We start from the raw sequence: 18,961 nt of genomic DNA on the forward strand, positions 1-18,961 counted from the left end.
AACACTTGGGGTTTTCAGAAACAAAGGGAAGAAAAGACACAGGGATGGAATGAGAAGGAAAAGAGAAATTGAGACGGAGAAAGAGAGAGACAGTAAAATTAAAGGCTTGACAGCTAATGTAAGATTGACTGCAGCTTCCATTCCTTTGTTTTGGTTTTGCTGGTGATGTGATCGTCTCTCTTACATGTGGATCGTACCTTTAATCCCGCCCTGCCTCATCTCATGCTGTCGGTTTACAGTTATGATCAATTAATGGTTATAAATTATGAAACGGTTCACTTAGCAGGACAGGTACTTTAGCCCGCGTGTTTAATTCCTGACTGGCTGCTTCTATTTGATCTGAGCTGATGGACTGACCGTATCATTGCCTGCAGACTCATTATGGCCGTGGCGGTGATCACTGATTTGATAACCTGAATTATTTATGCTCATATTAACTCAAAAGCCCGTGACAATTGCAACATTTCACAGCGAGCACAAGAGGTTAGAAAACTCATCTCAATTCCATCACGTTTCTTCATCATTTATTCCATAATCTTCTTTCAATTCCTCGACAAGAAGCTGGCGTCTGATTGTGTTTTAACAGATTTGATATCATTTCAATCAAACAGCCACGTATTGACAATTCCATCATTTATGTGTTGTCATTTCTTTTCAGTTTAGGAACGTCCTTCACCATTTTCCTCTGCATTTTGTCCTTCTCCTCCTTTCCCCTCCTTATGGACATTATGTTGTCTGACGCTTTTTCAATAGGAGCATTTCCATTCTCCCGCTGGAACAGCTAAGCAGCCCTCAGGCACTTGAATGGCGCCCGCTGACAGCATCTGATGGACCTTTCATTTATCTCTCTCTTTCTCCAATTCAGCCTCTGTCTCCTTCTCTCTTGTGTTTGGTTTATTCTCTGGGACCGACATAAAGGTGAAGGTCAGGGACGAGCTTGGAAATATATTGATTTGCACCTGTGAGGGTGTGGGTTAAATCATCAGCAGCAGCTATCCATCTTGCTCTTGTTTTCCCTTTTGGCTTCTGACTCCTCCTCCTCCAGGCTTTGTACTGCCTGTGTTCCTTTTGTATCTCAGGAGAACCGAATCAGCACCTAATTGATTTAGGCTCAGCATGCTTGCGTAATGAGTGAAGGTTTCATTTGTACTCTTGTCCGTATTAATTTGGCCGTCCACTCTACTGAGATTCAAAGGGACATCAAATATGACTTATGTCTTATTTCTCCTTGGCCATGTAGTAAAACAGCTGCTTTCTTCCCATAATGACATCAGACCAGTCGATCTTTATTTAGGAATTAAGATTACACCCAATCAATAACCAAACCAAAGCTAGTGACCACAATTAACAACCCGGGCTTTTCTTCTTTGTTCCTGCCAGGGTTGGGCTTGTCACAGACTTGACAGGCAGATTAAATGAAATATTGACCAGGATCAATATTGCTATGGTCGAGGCAAAGTGTGGGCCATGTGATCAATACACGTGTGAGCCTTGTGCTGAATGTTTCCTGTTGGGTGACAATGAATGTACACACACGGCCACACACACCTGGCCAAAGCCATCAGTCTCACAAACAAATGCTTCCAAGCTATTGTGAATAAAATAAACAATAGAATTATTACCCAAGCAATGTCAGAGGGCGCATTCAAAGGACCCAGCTAATGATTTCTGCACGTCTTAGTTTATTTACTACAAACCTTGTACACGTTACAGGAGTGCTAACTGTTGGTATCCATCGGTTACCATTCAAGAGACTACAGTATGAAAGTGTAGACACCTGAAATCAGTTTGACACGGCTCATCCTTCACTCTGAACCATTTATCCCCTGTGTAAAGCATTTTCTCGTGAAGTCATGTGATTTCTTATTCAGGCGCCATACTTGTAGACCTCCCATTGTCAGCTGAAGCTTTCTAAAACGGTAATGGCTCAGAACTACAGGTACCTGGATCTGTAAATCCAGGTCCAAGTACCTACAAGTACTGTACTTTGGATAGGCTCTTAACTTTTGTTAGGCTCTTATCTTATTCTATTTTTATCTTAATGCCCTTTATTGCTTTGCACTATCCACTTTGCTGCTGTAACATGTGAATTTCCCCGTTGTGGGACGAATAAAGGATTATCTTATCTCATCTTGTCCCTGAGAGCTGACAACTGCTGACTCATTACCAAGTATGGGCACCAAATTCACATCATCATCATTACTGTTTCTTGCATTAAACAGGTCTACCATCTACCATCCTAGTTGCAAGTCTCTGCAGCAGCATTTGCGTCATCCAATGAAATAAATGTAAACCATTAGCATCTCTGAATAAAAAATCTAAAGAGTCTCCAGCCTTCATTTGAGAGGTTATCAAGGTACCTTTAACTAAACTGACCATAGCTGTAATAGGACTTTGTTTTCTCGATGGCTTCTGCTCCGCCCACCTGATCTTTGGAAAAGGGCACATTTTGTCGAGCTAGAACTCACCTTGGACCACTAGACGTCCCTGAGCTGTCCTTCGAACACGGGTCCCTGGTTTGTTAGCAGCACACACATAGACCCCTGAGTGCTGGACACCAACATCTGAGATCATCAGGTTTCCTGTGCCCAGTACCTGGATACCCTCCACACCAATGGGGCGGCCATCTGTCCAGGAAATAGAGCGAGAGAGCAGCTTAGTGTGACTGAGAAGGATGGGGAGATGAAATAGGGTCACACAAAAAAGTGGCAGCTGTGTGCATGTACGGGAGGTGTGTGTGTAATTGGTGGGGATGAAGGGGGAGGATACTAGGATACAGATCAGAGAAGGATAACTCAACAGCCAGCATGATTAAAACTGCTGCAGATGCCTGAAGACACAAAATAAAGTAGGCAATGTTATTTCTGTCCTAAAGGTTAAAGAAAAAGCTTTGAACAGTTTTTCGTGCCAATGCAACAGAAACATTGTTGAGAATGAAAGATAGGGACAGCGAGTCTGAGCTATTAATGAGTGCACACGCTGTAATTAATTAACAGCACGTATAAGCTTCTGAGTCAGAAATAGAGAGGCTCTAATGAGTGACATCCTAATGAGTGTGTTTGTCTTGAGATGTGTTCAAGTGAATGAATGTTTCCATTGTGAGAGCAGCGTCTCAAAGTAAGAAGCGCTAATTAATTTCTAAGCTTGTTGAGCAGGATTTCTTCCTTCACACCTTGTTCCTCAAAGCCCTCTGGTAATTGTTTTTAAAAGTGCAACGAGGGGATGTTACACTTAAGCTACAGCCGGGGCCCCCGAAACTGCAGCGCAACTTCTTATCTCCTATCTGCCTACAGGATCAAAGAGCTTAACGCTGTTTTCTGGTTAGCAGTTGGCCGGTGATAATAATTTGCTGTAGCTCCCTGTGCTTCCCTCCTTCTGTTCTGACATGATAAGCCTCTACACTTCACTGTGCTCTCTCTTTCTATCTGCAACCCCAACAATGACTTCTGTCTGGTGTCTGATATTAGCCATGGGGCCAAGGGGGCATTTCCAACCCATCTATAACTTCCATCTGCAGCCTATAAGCCCATATGGTCCAGAGTTCATGTGTTAAAAGGCCAAGCAGGGAGGCAGGGAGATGCTGGACACCATGCAGGAGCTCCAGCTGGAGACTTATACCACATGTATACTGTGTGAAAGTCCTTTTTCATCTACAGTCATAACTTACATACATATAAGTAAGGGACACATGCAATTATGTTTCTTTATTCATCAATAAAGTCAGCATAAATCTAATGATGTCCTGTTAGCAGCTTTGTTCTGGAAATGATATAAGACATGTTTAAAGACAAAGCAGGGTCCTAGCACTCAATGACTTTGATGTAGATGATGAAGTTGTTAGTGTGTTTTTGTGGAGCAGCTGACTTTCTACTTACTCCGTTTTAATGAGATATCTCTACTGGAGCTCAAGCATGGCTTTGAGGCACTGATTAGCAGAATCTCAAACAAAATTCCAGAGCGTTCTGGCATACTGTGCATATTTTGTCAATCCCATTTACATCTCGTTGTAATCTTCTGGCGATAGATCATCAAGACAATATTCTTAATTAATCATGACAAGCTATTAAGATGAAATAAATCACTCCACCTTGCCTGCCAAGTGGTTATGCTCTACATCTCTCAAGATGATGTGTTTTATTGCTATTCCTACATCTTTCCATTATCACTGACTCACAGCTCACTGGGCTGCGGAGGAGCAGCACAGCACGCTTTTGTGTCAGTGGAAGTTCTTTTCTTTGCCTTTTCTTTTCTCTCTCTTGCCGTCTCTCTCTTTCTGTCCTCCATCAGTTTCTCTCTGTTAACCACAAATTAATTTAGTGTCAGAAAAAGAAAGAGCAGGCGAGCAGCAGACTGCCGTGCTGTTGAATGAATAGCTGCAAACAAACTCTGGCATTAAGGAGTGACTGATTTGAATCTATCAGATTCATTATGCAGCTTATAACAGCCTCTCTGCCCTAATCTAATACATAGAAATCCCACCGTGTTAGCATTTCATTCTGGGCACATTGTGTAAGGCAATATCCTCAATCTGATTATGCCCAGCTGGATGGGAGGGACTGCAATTTACATTTTGAACAGCAAGTCACATTGGATAATAGAAACAAAAAAAAACAGATTCCAGATTGAAGAATTGGTGGTGACAGACTTTGAGTGATAGTTAAGAAAATGCAGGAGAAGGCAGGAAAACAAATTGTATCTGTCTCAACACCTCATAGCAATTACTCAGACGCCCTCCAGTGATTCCAAGGAGGTTTAACTTCATGAGAGAGGAAGGATGCATTTATCAAGAGCTAAACAGAATGTTTAGCCCTCAGGCCTCATGTTAGATCATCTTGCCCCTTGTATACACAATAGGAATATACACACACGCTCGCATTACACAATGCATGACAGATCAAAGCTGAACTCTCAGAGATAGAGATGCAGATACAAAGGACACACAACATCTCAAATGAACACTCAGACACACACACACACACAGCAGAATGTACAGGCTGAAACTGTACATGTGGCAAATCAAGACTCCAAGTCAATAGTGGCTTTTACTTGAGAGGCAGGGGGGATTTGTTCCTTTCATCTGATGAGAATTTTATCTTACCAAGTCTGCTCCAAGACACAATGGGCCGAGGGTATCCAGTAGCAACACATTCCAGGATGGCAGTTTGGTGCACAGTGAGGGTGAGGTTTTCCGGTCCGACCAGGATCATAGGCTCTTTGTAAACAGAAGACTGGGAGTCTGAAAAAAAAAATGCAGAAGGGAGGGCGTGAGATGGGAACGCATGTGAGAGCTTGATGGATGGCATCCTTTAATTGGATTTCTCCAGAGTGCATTAGCTCGATATGCTGTATCTCCTGGATCAGGCAGGGGAACAATGGCTTTGGAAAATCTTGGGAATATGTTGGGGAGATAAAAAGCGGAAATGCAGCGGTGGTATTGAAGCGGCGATGGCGAGGACAAAAGAACAGAATAGACATGAGAGGGTGTGTGTGTGTGTGTTTCATGTGACATTTACATCGAGTCGTTTGGCAGAGGCTTTTATCAAACGTCACGTACGTATGAGATTCAAATAGAACACAAGAACAGATCTACTCCGGTCCAGTTTAATGGTTTTATGTTTTTTTTTTTTTTAAATGGACAGTAGGTGTGAAGGTGTTCGCCAAAGAGTCGGGTCTTTATTTTATTTATTTATAAGAGTATGATCTGTAAATCATGAAATATTCCAACCTGAAACAGTGAGGAGCGCCTCAGCACTGTGTTTCACTCCGGCGCTGTTATGAGCCACACAGCAGAACTTCCCGCTGTCCTCCTGACACAAGCCTGTAATCTGCAGAACACCTGTGGGCAGGAGTGTGTACCTGCAAGAGAGGAATAACAAGGGGATCTTGACTAGTAAAGTACAGCTTAATAGAATAAGTGTTCAGCCGTTTTTATGTTATGTTTTGTTATCGAACCTCTCGTCCTTTGTGTCCACCGGTTGGCCGTCTTTCTCCCAGCTGATCACCGGCTCGGGCAGACCGTGGATCTGACACTGGAATCGGGCAACGCCGGCCTCGTCTGCATGCACCGACTCTGGCTGGACATGGAACTCTGCCACGGCTGCAGAGGGAGTAAAAGGGAAAGATTAGCTCATCACAACACATCAATACACAACACACAGCAGCGGCAACACGACACCATAAACAAGCCGCGTTCTGTTAGATAGTAAAGTCTTATTTCAGGAGGAGAATCAATAAATATGGTATTTCGTAAAATATGAATCAGGATCGTATTCACACACAGAACAGGAGACGGAACGCGTGTGTGTAATCCTTATCCACCTATTTGTAATGCATGCAGCTCCACAGTGTGACACAAATGCTTCCCGGGAGCTCGCTGTCACATTCATTAACACGGAGGCCGACTGCATCTCTTTGGACCTGTGACTCATTTCAGATATTAGAGATACACGCTGAATTATGTAACCCTGGAAAATCACCAATACATCTGATTCCTAAATGACCGCTCTACCTTCCAGAGCCATGCGGTCTTACTCTCTCTCCCACACACACACACACACACACACACACACAGGTGCAGAGTAACCTGAGAATGTGCCTGTGACAAATAGCTGAACAAGGCAGAGACATTAACAGGCCTTAACAGCAATCACACAGTCCATACTCTAAGTCATTACATCATGAAGTTCAGTTCTATTTAAATGTTTCTCTATTCTCACTCATCTCACTCAGTGACACTCACACACTCGGTTGGAGATATTTCAGCTTTGCTTCACTCAGTTTGAGCCTGAATGTGCCAATTCAGTTTTCCTTGTCTTCTGTGTGATGTTACTACAGTAAAGATAAAGAACACACTCCTCCTCACGCCGTCTGAAACACTAATTAAGAAATCTCCCTGTTCTGAAGTCATTTCCTCTCTCAAACAATTTAGCAGCAGAGATGTGTAATGGGAGCGTGTCTCCTGTTCCTCTGAGCTTATCCATTATGTCCAACTGAAGACATGACACGTGTACAGCAGCTCTACCTGAGCCGCGGCCATCAGCTGAAGGTGATCTCTACATACATGCTGTATGTAAAATAAAGGCCCGGCATATGGATTTCCTGCCATATGTTCACATTTAGTTTGAAGGTCAGGTCACCTTTTTTTTTAAATGCACGCTGACCGACACAAACACAAAGACAAGGACACACACGCACACACGCACGCACATACTGTATGTCATCATACAACATGACCGGTATCAGTATCCATACAGAGAGCCTCATTCAGCTGCACTTCACATCTCTGCTCCCTGTAGATCGACGGCGACTTCCAAGGTGGAGCCAGCGACAAACTCAATTAGGGAGGAGGCCGCTCTTCCTCCGCTGTTATCCCACCTCACACAACACAAGTGGACTCATTTAAATGTCAACCGTAATTAAGTTGGATGAAAGCAGACTTATCTGAACACAGTTGGTTAGCATAAGGAGAGGGACCTATCCTTGTTATTTCATAACCTCTCGCTCCTTCCCAACATGCAGCCTCCATTAATTCAATGCTTAGGAGGAATGGCAGAGCTTAAGTGCGCCTGAAATATTCTCCATTGTTGCCTTGTTTGTCCTCAGAGTAACATCATTTCTTCACCCTTTGCGTCTCTTGATAACAGCGTGTGCGTGTGCATATTACTCCCCTAATGCCCTGCGTGTCTACATTTTGCGCAGCCGATAGTGAAATCTATTTATTTACGGACGTATCTGCTATTTGTCTTGAATTATCTCTGCTGACATGCCATTTGTATTTGTATTTATGTTGTGCAGTAAATTCCTCTGATGCGACGGGCCTATATAGATGTATAGATGTTGTTGAAACTGTTTCCGCTCCGTAATGGAGGAGAAAATGAGACACGGGGAGCGATACGGGGGGAGAGAGTCGCTGCTTTAGAGCCATGCAGCTGTGTTAATGGTCCCACAGTGTGATTATTCCATTTCAGAGCTTAATGAGAAGCGTGGCATTCTCCGACACGACTTGACCTTAGATCTCCAAATGGATGTATGGCACTCTGATGAAAATTTAAACATGCTAATTTACTATCCTTCCAGTACAGACGATCCATCCTGCATAAGCTGGGAGACGTTTCATTCTCCATGTTTCCATCCGTAGAAAAATCATAAAACATCACAAAAAGCCAGATTTTGATTCAGGCTGACATATTTTTTTACCTTCCCTATAATATTACAATACGGCCTCATTTATGTAAACAGCTGGACTTATTACCAAGGTAATTCTGCTTAAGTGCCGGTCTCAAGGGCCAAACTGCTATTTTTACACATGGGACTCGCAACCTTCAAGCCGTAAACATTTTCAGGCCAGCTCACTGCATATACACACAGCTCAACCTCCACTGTGAACATCAATAATATTTTATAACCTGACCACTGTTGTAGTGTGAACACGGCTCTTTCCGTATCCTTGCATGTAAACTGCTTTCTCCTGCAGGACGAAACAGCAGGACATGTCAAACTGGGAATGCTTGATGGAAACAGAAGAGATACAAACACATATTTCTGAAACGTTTACATGCTCACTTGAGGTGGATACGTTTTTTGTTCAATACAATAAAAACCCGCAAGAAACACACAGGGCAAATAGGCGAGTCTAAAGCGGTGATACATGACGTAAAGCTGCTCTTATCGCCCGGTGGAGCTGCCTTGGCCGCAGATTAATGGCCATTTCCGATGTCATTACGGTGGCGTTTGGTCTACGTGCTCCTATGTGCTGATGAATTGCAACAAGGTTTAACAAACGAGTGTTGTCCATTGTTGGTTTTGTGGCTTTCTCTCTACACACTTTCCAAGTAAACGTGAGTTCATGGACGTGACATTGGCAGATTTGTATTTGCTGATGGAAACTCGGTCTAATTCTATCTGAAACATGGATGGTAATGTAGCTGGTGATCTGATCTGACTGGATTCTGATCAATTCTGGCTTGTGAGCTCTTAAACCTTGCATTAAGATTGTTTTTCAATATCTGGATAACATCTAAATACACATCCGATGCTTATACGAGGTGTAAATGGGTCCAACGTAGCCAGATAGAGTAAGTCGTAGGTAGATAGACAAAGTGCCTCTCCATACACACTTTTTCAGTGCGAGTGTTGACAAAAGCAATCAGCGGTAGTTTGTGTGTTGGTCTGCTGAATGAGGAGCCCGGGGCAGAGGCTGGCAGAGTGCAGCCGTATATCACAGCCTGATGCAGACAGCTATAGGTGTGGAGGAACAGTGAAGGAATCCTCCAGAACACAATGTACAGAAAGAGTGCGCGCAGAGTGACTAATGTGATCAAAGCATCTCGCTGGCTCAAATTAAGACACACACACACACAGGCATACACACTCGCATTACTGTTACAGTCCATCTCTATTGTAGTGAGAGGAAGACTGTGGAAATGAAATTGCACATGAATGCTGGGCAACAAAGAAGTTGAAAAGGGGGACCAGCGCCTATAGGAGCTTTCTTGTGCATCTTTGCCAAGTAGTCATGGTGTCCGCTGATCTGGCTGTTGTGTGTCCGCAGCCCCCCCACTCCCCTACGCCCCCCCCCTAATGGTCCCCACCCTTGGCCCTCATGCATAAAACATGGATTCTCTAAGAGGCCCTGCCAGTATCGACACACTCGCAGCTACGGACACAATTAGAAAATCACAATAGTGTTGGAGAGACAAACGCGTATGGAATTAGAGAAACGTGTTCAGAATCATGCTGACTGTAAAGGAAAACGGCAAATCATCAGTCATGCTTCTGGGTTTAATGTTGCGGAAACAATATAAAGTTAGATCCTCAACAACAGCATTACATCATCATACGCAAACAGCTGCTTCAATAAATATCACTACGGTGTGCGTGTTGTGGCGTAGTAGCAACATACAAACACACACACACACACACGACACAATGAGCCACTGTCACCCAAACGGCTCCAACAAACTTGTTTTTCTATTGTCTCTTCATTTGCTAAGTGTTGACAGGCACTCACATATGATTAAAGACTGTCCACTACCAGCATGGGGCTGCTGGCTTAAATGGAGCAGGTCTAATTACTGCAATAAGGGAGAGAGGGGTTGGGGTGCATACTAAAAAGAAATCCATACACAAGTGCGCAGGGGGGGGAGATTGCTCCTTGGACATATGTTTGACAGTTTCTCAGTGACAACCACAACAGAGGAATGAGTAAGTGAGTAATATGAGGGAAGGTCAGAGACAGGGAATGTGAAGCGTGGTGATTTAGATGAGTAGTTACGCCATAAATCAGGTCTTGTCTAAGCTCTGGTCATCTAATACCGGGCAACAAGTGAGCGGCAACGCATTGGCGTTCTGTTTGATACCAAGAAGTAAAAAAAACTGCCTAAAGCGGGAAGAAAGCAAGGAATTATGAAAATCTGAATGCATGTCCATGTGATTGTGGGCCTGATGAATTCCCCTCCATCCTCTTAATTCCTCTACAAACCGTTTACAACAGAAATGTAAGCTAATGGACTTCCTGCTCTAATGAGAAACTATCTAATGAAGTAAACGCGGATTATGGGACAATTATTTGAAGGAGGCCTTGCTGATTTATTATTTTTTGTTAATCACACCAAAAGTAATGATCCATATCTGTGCTGCTCAGTTAAACACACACACACACACACACACACACACACACACACACACACACACACACACACACACACACACACACACACACACACACACACACAATTAAAACCTCATACTGTGTCGTTGATGACTTCCCCCCACAGACACAAAATCGGCCGTTTCCATGTTTTTTTACACACTTGTGGTCACATGTTTTTTGCCAGACTGGGGGTGGGGCTGATTCATTGATATGACAAAGGTAATGACGCAGGAGAAGGACATCCTATAGAACCATTCAAACCTCCAGCTATGGCACGAAGCTTCAGCGAGCCCCTGTGTTATAATGTCATCGCCCTCCTTCACAGCTCTCCTCGCCTACGGGCCCCTCTCGGTCCCCCGGTCCCATAGATTTCAACCTTTTGCCGGGCTCTTCACCGTGCCCCCTCCTCACCTCGCCACCTCACTCAGCCCCCACGAGCCCTCTCAAGCCCGTGACATCATTAAGCACATGTTGTTCAAGCGGCGGTGATGACTGCCGTGCCCGCCCCGCCCCACCCCACCTCAGCAAACCAGTAAAATAGAGATGAGGCCCATAAATAATGGAGATGGTGTACGACGCTATTCCAGCGTGGAGAGCCCACACTTCAACAGCCTTTAAATAGGCATCCCTGAAATAGCAGGCTCTGTGCTCAGACCCTAGAGATGGCATTTTAATGCAGATGTGCTATTTTATTGGCTCCCTGCCCCACTAGACCCCCTCCACCTCACCCAAACCCTCAGCGCGCCAAAGCCCGGCCACTCCAGCGATCAATCTGCAGGTTCCTGGTGCGTGATGCTTATTACCAACGAAAGGAAGAGGCTGCACGTGCTGCACTCTGTCTTCCTCTGACACACACTCATTTCCCATCTTTAATGCTTTGGCACGTCAACACCGACCTACGTCTGTACCTCTCATGGGCGAGAGCGTCAGTTGTGCTGTTCGCCCACGGTGGAGGACGGCATCGTCGTCAGAGAAGCGTGTTGCACAAGGACAGAACAGCCCGAGAACAATGGATCATTTATATTAAAAGCTCCCCAGCCGACGCACCTACAATATGGGCCATACAGCAAGGCCTTAATACTATGTTTCCTCATTTATTTTTTATGGCTTCCCCCGTGTAAAGGATGGCGATTTAATAGCGATTCTTGACCTTATTTTATTGTTGTTGGAGTTTATGATCATTGATATTTTTATTGTTTTTTTTGCCGCGGCTTTGAAGCGGAGATGTTTTCTAATACCGACCATCTGTCTCCCTAACAAGTTTAAAGTTTACTCAATAAGAACTTGGCCAAAAAAAAAGCAATTTGGGTTCCTTGAATGTTTTTTATGGAATGAAAGACTGAAAAAAACAAATGTGGTGATGAAGAGCATTAACTGCACATGTTGCAATCAGGCCTGCTTAAATGAAACTGAGCCAGGAGCTGCCAACGTTCTCTTCAGCCTTACATGCATATAACTTTTAAAAGTAGTAGTAGTAGCGACTGTGTTCCACATACACAGAATTATAGTTGCAGACAAAGACGCTCAGAATGTTCCAACATAGGAATCAAATGCACAATCCAGTCATTGTTCACTTTAAGGACAATCACTGCTAGATCCTCTTCAACACTTAGACCTCTCGCCTTTTGTTGTGCAGCGGCAAAATAACTATCAGCTCACATGGATTACCTACATTCTGTCCACTTCAATTACCTACCAAGGTTATCTTTCACGCCTGTCTAGTTTTTTCTAAACAGCACTGACTTCACCGCATCCACAGCTAAACATGACGGATACACAGGCGCTCCCACATTATGAAACTGTTTTGACTGAAATTGGATTGCATTTCCGACGTGTGGCAGCTTGTTTGCATGAGGCGTTGAGTTGGTGTGATTGTCCTTAGTCTCGTTCCAATCAATACTGTAGAGGTTGTGTGCACTAAGTTAAATATAGTAAGATTGATGACTGTTGTAACGCTTGTCTGGACGTGGCGGAGGGAACACCTCTGCTGCAATAGTTCACATTTGCAAAAACGCTAAACATGTTGGGATTTCATCAGCGTTTAGCCAAGACAAGTCAATGAAAAACAGATAGATGATAGATGACGCAAATATACATCACAAATAAGACTGTATTGTGCTTATATCATTCTCTCTCTCTCTCTCCCTCCCTCCCTCCCTCCCTCCCTCTCTGTCTCACATGTTATTTCCTATGCATTGCTGTGTTTACTGCATTATTTTCCTTGTGTATAATCCCACTGGAAGTTCCTATAGCACACCTTGCCGTTCGTGGAGAGGGATTCTCTTCCCTCTCTTGGAATTGCCTCTCCTGAGGTTTCTTCCTTTTTCTTTATGCGTTAAGGTTTCCTCTGGAGTCTTTCCTCATCTTCCTAGAGAGCTTTGGGCAGGTCAGGTATTTTCCTGATGTTGTGGGCCTGTAAAGCCCTTTAAGACATTTTTTGTGATATTGGGCCATAGCAAGTTGACTTTACATTACATTACATTACATTACGGTCATTTAGCAGACGCTTTTACCCAAAGCGACTTACAATAAGTGTGTTCAACAAAGGTAGATAAAAGAACTTCAGGTCACAAGAAATCGTAAGCGCATTTCCTTCCTGAACCAACAGCTAAGAGCATAACTAGAGCTAGAGTAGAAGTGCAATAAGTTAGGTACTATGATGAATGAGAAAAAACAAAAAACAAAAGGACAGATTAGAAATGAAAGATTAGAAAACAAGAGCATCAGAAGAGCTAGGACAGAGTAGGTGATGTCCTAAGAGGGAGGTTCTTCAGCATGTTGTTCCCTTTTACACTTTGCATTAAAAGGCAATGTTGTTATCTGAATACGTTACGTGGATAAGGACATCTGATGACTGAACTTACATTAACATTGTGCATTAACCTGCATCATTTGCATGCTGTCTGCATTGTAATTACATCTCAGTTACTCGGGTAAATGAGATTACTAAAGGCAATCCGTCTTACTTGCACACTCTTCAGAGTGAGAGACTCGTGCTGGAGTGACGATCTCAACTTGTAAATGGATTTTCTCTCACCAATAAAAACCAGCTGTGTTTTTCTATTACCCGGGTAACGTATCTGGGTACAGAGAGCAGGTTTCTGCAGGGTGGACACTGGGGTAAATTAAGGCCAAAGTAAAAAGGGTCATGTTAACTGCAGGGTCAGATTAGGGATAAGATCAGGGGAAAGCCTTGGGTTAGGTTTACATAAACTAAAGCTGAGACAGATGAGTGGAGCTATTTAAAATCTAATTTTGGCACCCGGTAGTTATTTGATATTATCTAAATGAAGTGCTGCTGCTGGCTGGGTGCCAGATTCTTAATGTTTGCAATTTGCAAAGAACTGTGTGTGTGTGTGTGTGTGGTGCTGAGCAGAGAAAGGCATCAGGATGAGCGCCGGTGTTCCTGTTGGTAACATTAGCTCTAGTTAAAGTAATGGAGAAGTGTTGCATTTCTATCATTTATGAATACTGACACATCCTTCAGACGGATGGCAGCTGATTAGGGAAGTATTACAAGTCTGTCTCTATTTTCTTTTACTTGAAAAAAAAAGCCCAATCTAGTTGGATAGAATTGGATTAGATGGATTTCTGTAAATCAGTCGATGTTGCCATAAAACTAGTGGTGGTTTTGTTTCCATTATATTCATAATAAACATTACAGTATGTTAACAAACAAGGCGGTCAAAGCTGAACATACGTGTACATGGAGAACACTCAGAGGGGGAATACCTCCGCCAAGGCAACGTCCTCCTCTACTTAGTCCTTCTCTCAATGATGACAATTAATAACTGTTCTTAAACTATTGATTCTACCATGTCAGGTTCCAATGTTGTTGCTATAGCACCACCATCAGGTCAGCTGGGGTTTAATGTTTTGCACAAGTAGTGAGAGCACGTTTGGCTACAGACACATAATTCATTCTTTACATGCCGCACTTTTTATATTTGAGCCACACCCACTGAACTGTGGCAGCCAATTATATCAGATCAATAAAGAACATCAGAAAATAATTCTTTAAATCTAATAAATCTTTTTACCGGATGAGTCCAGACATTCTACATGTACAAGTGACCGACCTCTGTATGAGGAGATTACAAGAACAGGACAGAAACATAAACTTATGTGCAGAAGTAACAGTAAGGACCTGATAAAAGCTTCTTTTGTGACACAAAGAGCCACAGACGGTGATGGAAACACCGTGCTCGCTGCCTGCTCAGGTTTTTTTCCATGCTCCTTTAACATCTACGCCCCCAGGGAAAAGAGTGGAACCCCCCTGAGTCCCTGCACGGTGCCTGTGCCTCTCACCATAGTCACACCCTTTCCTGCGGCCCCTGCTACCACCTCCAGCACTTTCCTCCGCGCCGCCACGCCCCCCTCAGATCCTGGCCTATCTGGCACCCCTGCCCTGCCCCCTGCAGCCCCACATCCCCGCTCTAAGCCTCCGACGCTCACATCAGCAGGCAGACCCTAATTAAAGAGAGGCCCATTAAAGCACAACAGATGCCGAAAATTAAGGGATTATTTAAATGACTCCCAGCCATGGTTAGGGTAAGATTAGAGGTGGGCAAGGAAAACAGACAGGGAGTGATGGGGGAGGAGAGAGGGAGTGTTAATATAACAAGGCAGATAAAGCTGGGCCATCACGGTAAAAAATAGCCATTGATTTGACATTAATCGCTGCTATTCTCATTATTGGTGCCACTGTTGTACACTGTGTCCTAATAACTGGAAGGATGGCATGGGGACTTCAGCTACACAGCAGAGAGAGAGAGAGCACAGCTACACAGCAGAGAGAGAGAGAGAGAGAGCACAGAAGTCAAAGTGTTGCTGTAACTCAGAGAAAGATGGATTCAGAAGACGCCAAAGTGCTCAAACTCAAATCTCAATTAGTCTCCCTGTGCATCCGGTTTACTCCACGTTTTTATGTGATCGGAAAAGGCTTTTATTTATTTGAGAACCCAACAGCAACAGTAACGTACTCAAGGTTGACTGTTCCATTAATCAGTGAATGGGAATCTCATTTATCCTGTCCATCTTTACAGCTTAGGTTGGAAGCTCCACTGACACAAAACAGTACTAACAAAGTCATTGACTGATTCATTACATAAATATAAACTATTGTGTTATTGTATGTAAAGAGTAGGTGGAGATTATCAATGTGGTGTGACTACATTGTACACATTCTATCTGTTCTAAAACATTAGCAAGAGCAAAATAGTTAAAGAAAAAGCAGAAGAATATAAAGTAACATAAGAAATACTGTACATGTGCTCAAATCTTATGTAAAACTACTAATTACAGCCATTCTGTTCAGCCCCTCTTAAACTGTGGTAAAGTGCAGGTCCTTCACAGCTGACCTGGCCACAGCAGCACAGAACAATACCACCGCTGATTACTGTACATGTGATTCTGCCCACACAGGCACATTCTCAGTTACCTACACTGGGTCTTACAAGAGTTCTCCAGGTTGAAGAGATCGCTAAGTGGTCGGAAGGAAGCCGTGAGTGGTTTTCAGTGTGATATGATGGTGAGTTGGGATGTTGTGGAGCCATCACCTGGAACGCTTCTGTGGCTCCCAGATCTATTAGGCTTAAGAACTGGAGGCCTCCCTCTCTGCTATCTACAGTGTAATAGTTTTTCACTTCTGCCTCCTGTTCACCGGGGATACATTTCTGCCGCTACTCTGATTTTGAAAAAAAAAGGAACACAGATAGAGATAAAGAGGATTTGAGGTCACAAACAGTGTGAATGAGCAAAATCTCGTAGAGCCTGGATCCTTCTACTCTACAGAATTTGCTTTCCTCCTAACTTGCCTCCTCCCTCTTTGTCCCTCGTCCAAATTTGAGCCGCCGCCGCCGCCGCACGAAGGCTACATCCAGATGCAAAAACGGCTCCCCAAATCATTACCCTAGTTTCCTAGCCTGGCGATGCCCCGTCACCCCTTACCCCTCCTCATTCACTGGAACTGTATTGGAGTGAAAAATCTTAAGTTAATGATTTCTCTCCTCTCGAGCAATAAGCTTTCCTCAAGGGTCTGTACTCAAAATCATTTAGCTGAAGGAGGCGACATCCGGCGACGAAGCTCACTCACTAATTTGCCAGCACTTGTGATTTTTCAGACCATCATTATCCAACTGTTAAAGGGCCAGCAGTAATTTGCCTTAAAAAATATTTTGACAGTCTCTTAATTTTCACACCTTTTTGTTGCCGGGGAAGCACCTATGGCCTTGACGATTCCAATTCCCTGCTTGCCCAAGGGCCACATATCTAATTAATATCAGCAATACCGCAGCATGCAACTGGCTGCTTTAGTATTCAAATGAAATGCCTCGCCCTGCGTATATGAGCACATATCCACATGAATTATGTGCCGGTTGTGTTTCACCTCATTCACTGTACGCACAAAAGCTCGACTCTCCAGCTGCCTCCTCCTCCCCCCCCCCCCCGTTTCTCTGTGCTGCAGAATTTGAGATATTTGAAAACATTTAGAGACATCTGGGGTAAAATAACGTTTATATTCAAATGGAAATGCCATTAAATGCTTCTTTGGCATGTCCCCGCCTCTTGTTTTGTGAGAGCAGAAATAAGAAACCCTCTCAGACAGCGGAGGCGCTGAATAACAACCTGGATGGACATTTGGCATCACAATTCTCCTCCAGCACTCATTACTTCCCCCTCATTAAGAAGCAACTGTTGGGTGGGAGGCCATTCTGAGGAGACCAGGATGGATCTCGCCCCAAAAATCTCACTCTCTCTCTCTCTCTCCCTCTCTCTCTCTCTCTTTGTGCTGCCGTGTCTTGTTCACACTGAGCTGCTCGGAGGATCACACTCGTACAGCGTGGAGAATGTTTCTGAAATTAAGATACGCAGGTGACGTGTGTGTGTTCCTCTCTGAGGGTGTAGAATGTAGTCTTGACCATGAATCTGTCAGTGATGTTAGCGGGGAGGGGGCGTTGGCCTGAGTCTGGGGTAGATGGATGACCCCACATCTGGCACTCCCACGGGACATCTGAAAGACGAAGGGCGGGACGGCCTCATGCGCTCCACTGCATCTCACAGCGCCCTGAAAAAGCCCGCTCCCCCCAAATGGCTGAAACGGCTGCGTAAATCTCACCCCCCACCCACCACACACACACACACACACACACACACACACACACACACACGCACACGCACACGCACACGCACACACACACACACACACACACACACACACACACACACACGCACGCACGCAGTCACCTACACACTGGTAATTTTAAGAGATACACTTGTGCCCCAGCTGCCGGATCCCATTGGGCATTGTGTGTGTGTGTGTGTGTGTCCCTGTTGCTTTCTAAACCCTAACATTACAGTTTCCCGAAATGCAATTGTGTCAAACCTATCAGCACAGAGACTTTACCAGCTGGACATCCTACATCACCAGTTGTCTTTTTGATAGATGGCTGCAGTGTAAGACCGGGCAACAATATTGACCAACTTGTTTAGTCCCCCCATGTTGCCCCGTAAACTGGGTTACATAGGCCTGTGCTTCATATATAAGCTCTAACACCAGAAATACCCACAAGCAACAGAGAGAAATACCCAGAAATATGAAAACATAAAGAGAAAACTTGCTGCTGCTTGGTCCTGACTAAAAGAAACAGGTCACAAGTTACAAGTTAGCTTCATGCTAAAGATGACATCTCTATTAGTTGGTCTCCTAACTTCAAGAGAAGGAAACCGTATTAAACATTTACATGTATCTCTTCATTCACTCTTGTAATGAATAGATAACTGACAGAGGTATGTTGATGTAAAGTGCAGGGAAGTTGGCGTTGCGTTTGCTAACATAATAATAAAGCAGAAGCTCTTTCAATATGTGTGTGTGTGTATATATAAATGTATATGCAGCATTCTCTAACCTTCATTGGGGCCGCCTTTGTGTCATGTGTGAATGTAGATCGTGATCTCCTAATGAATAGTACATTTATCCATATCATGCAGCCATTCTCTCATTTAATACTCCTGCTCCTTCCCTTTCCTTTCCTTTCTCGCTGCCATTATATTAAATAGGAATGGACAGGTAATTATGTTTTGAAAATGAAAATATTTCCATTGATTTAGTAAGAATACGCTTTGACAAAGGAAATCATTCTGCCGGCAGCGACTGCAGCGTTTACCTTAGCAGATAGAAGACAGTCGACCAATTGAATGAGGGATGGGACGGCGTAGAGATAGACAAACACGACTCCATATGTTCCCAACATGGACGCACATAAAGGAGCGTGACTCATAAAGCGGCATAATTGGTGTGCGCAGGTTATC

General features: G+C 43.9%; 1 protein-coding gene across 1 annotated transcript in view; it reads right to left on the reverse strand.

Moving 5' to 3' along the window:
* igdcc3 (immunoglobulin superfamily, DCC subclass, member 3) overlaps positions 1 to 18,961 on the reverse strand; it is a 54,741-nt gene that overhangs the window by 13,472 nt on the left and 22,308 nt on the right. The window contains exons 3-6 of the mRNA XM_076156218.1: positions 5,953 to 6,097; positions 5,726 to 5,856; positions 5,099 to 5,236; positions 2,469 to 2,627 (exon numbers count right to left, since the gene is read on the reverse strand). Coding sequence (XP_076012333.1) covers positions 2,469 to 2,627; positions 5,099 to 5,236; positions 5,726 to 5,856; positions 5,953 to 6,097 — 573 coding nt within the window. The remainder of the gene's footprint in view (positions 1 to 2,468; positions 2,628 to 5,098; positions 5,237 to 5,725; positions 5,857 to 5,952; positions 6,098 to 18,961) is intronic.

The sequence above is a fragment of the Genypterus blacodes genome, unplaced genomic scaffold (assembly GCF_046128005.1).
Source record: "Genypterus blacodes isolate CSIRO-AG114 ecotype Tasmania unplaced genomic scaffold, CSIRO-AGI_Gbla_v1 ptg000067l_1, whole genome shotgun sequence".
Taxonomy (NCBI): domain Eukaryota; kingdom Metazoa; phylum Chordata; class Actinopteri; order Ophidiiformes; family Ophidiidae; genus Genypterus; species Genypterus blacodes.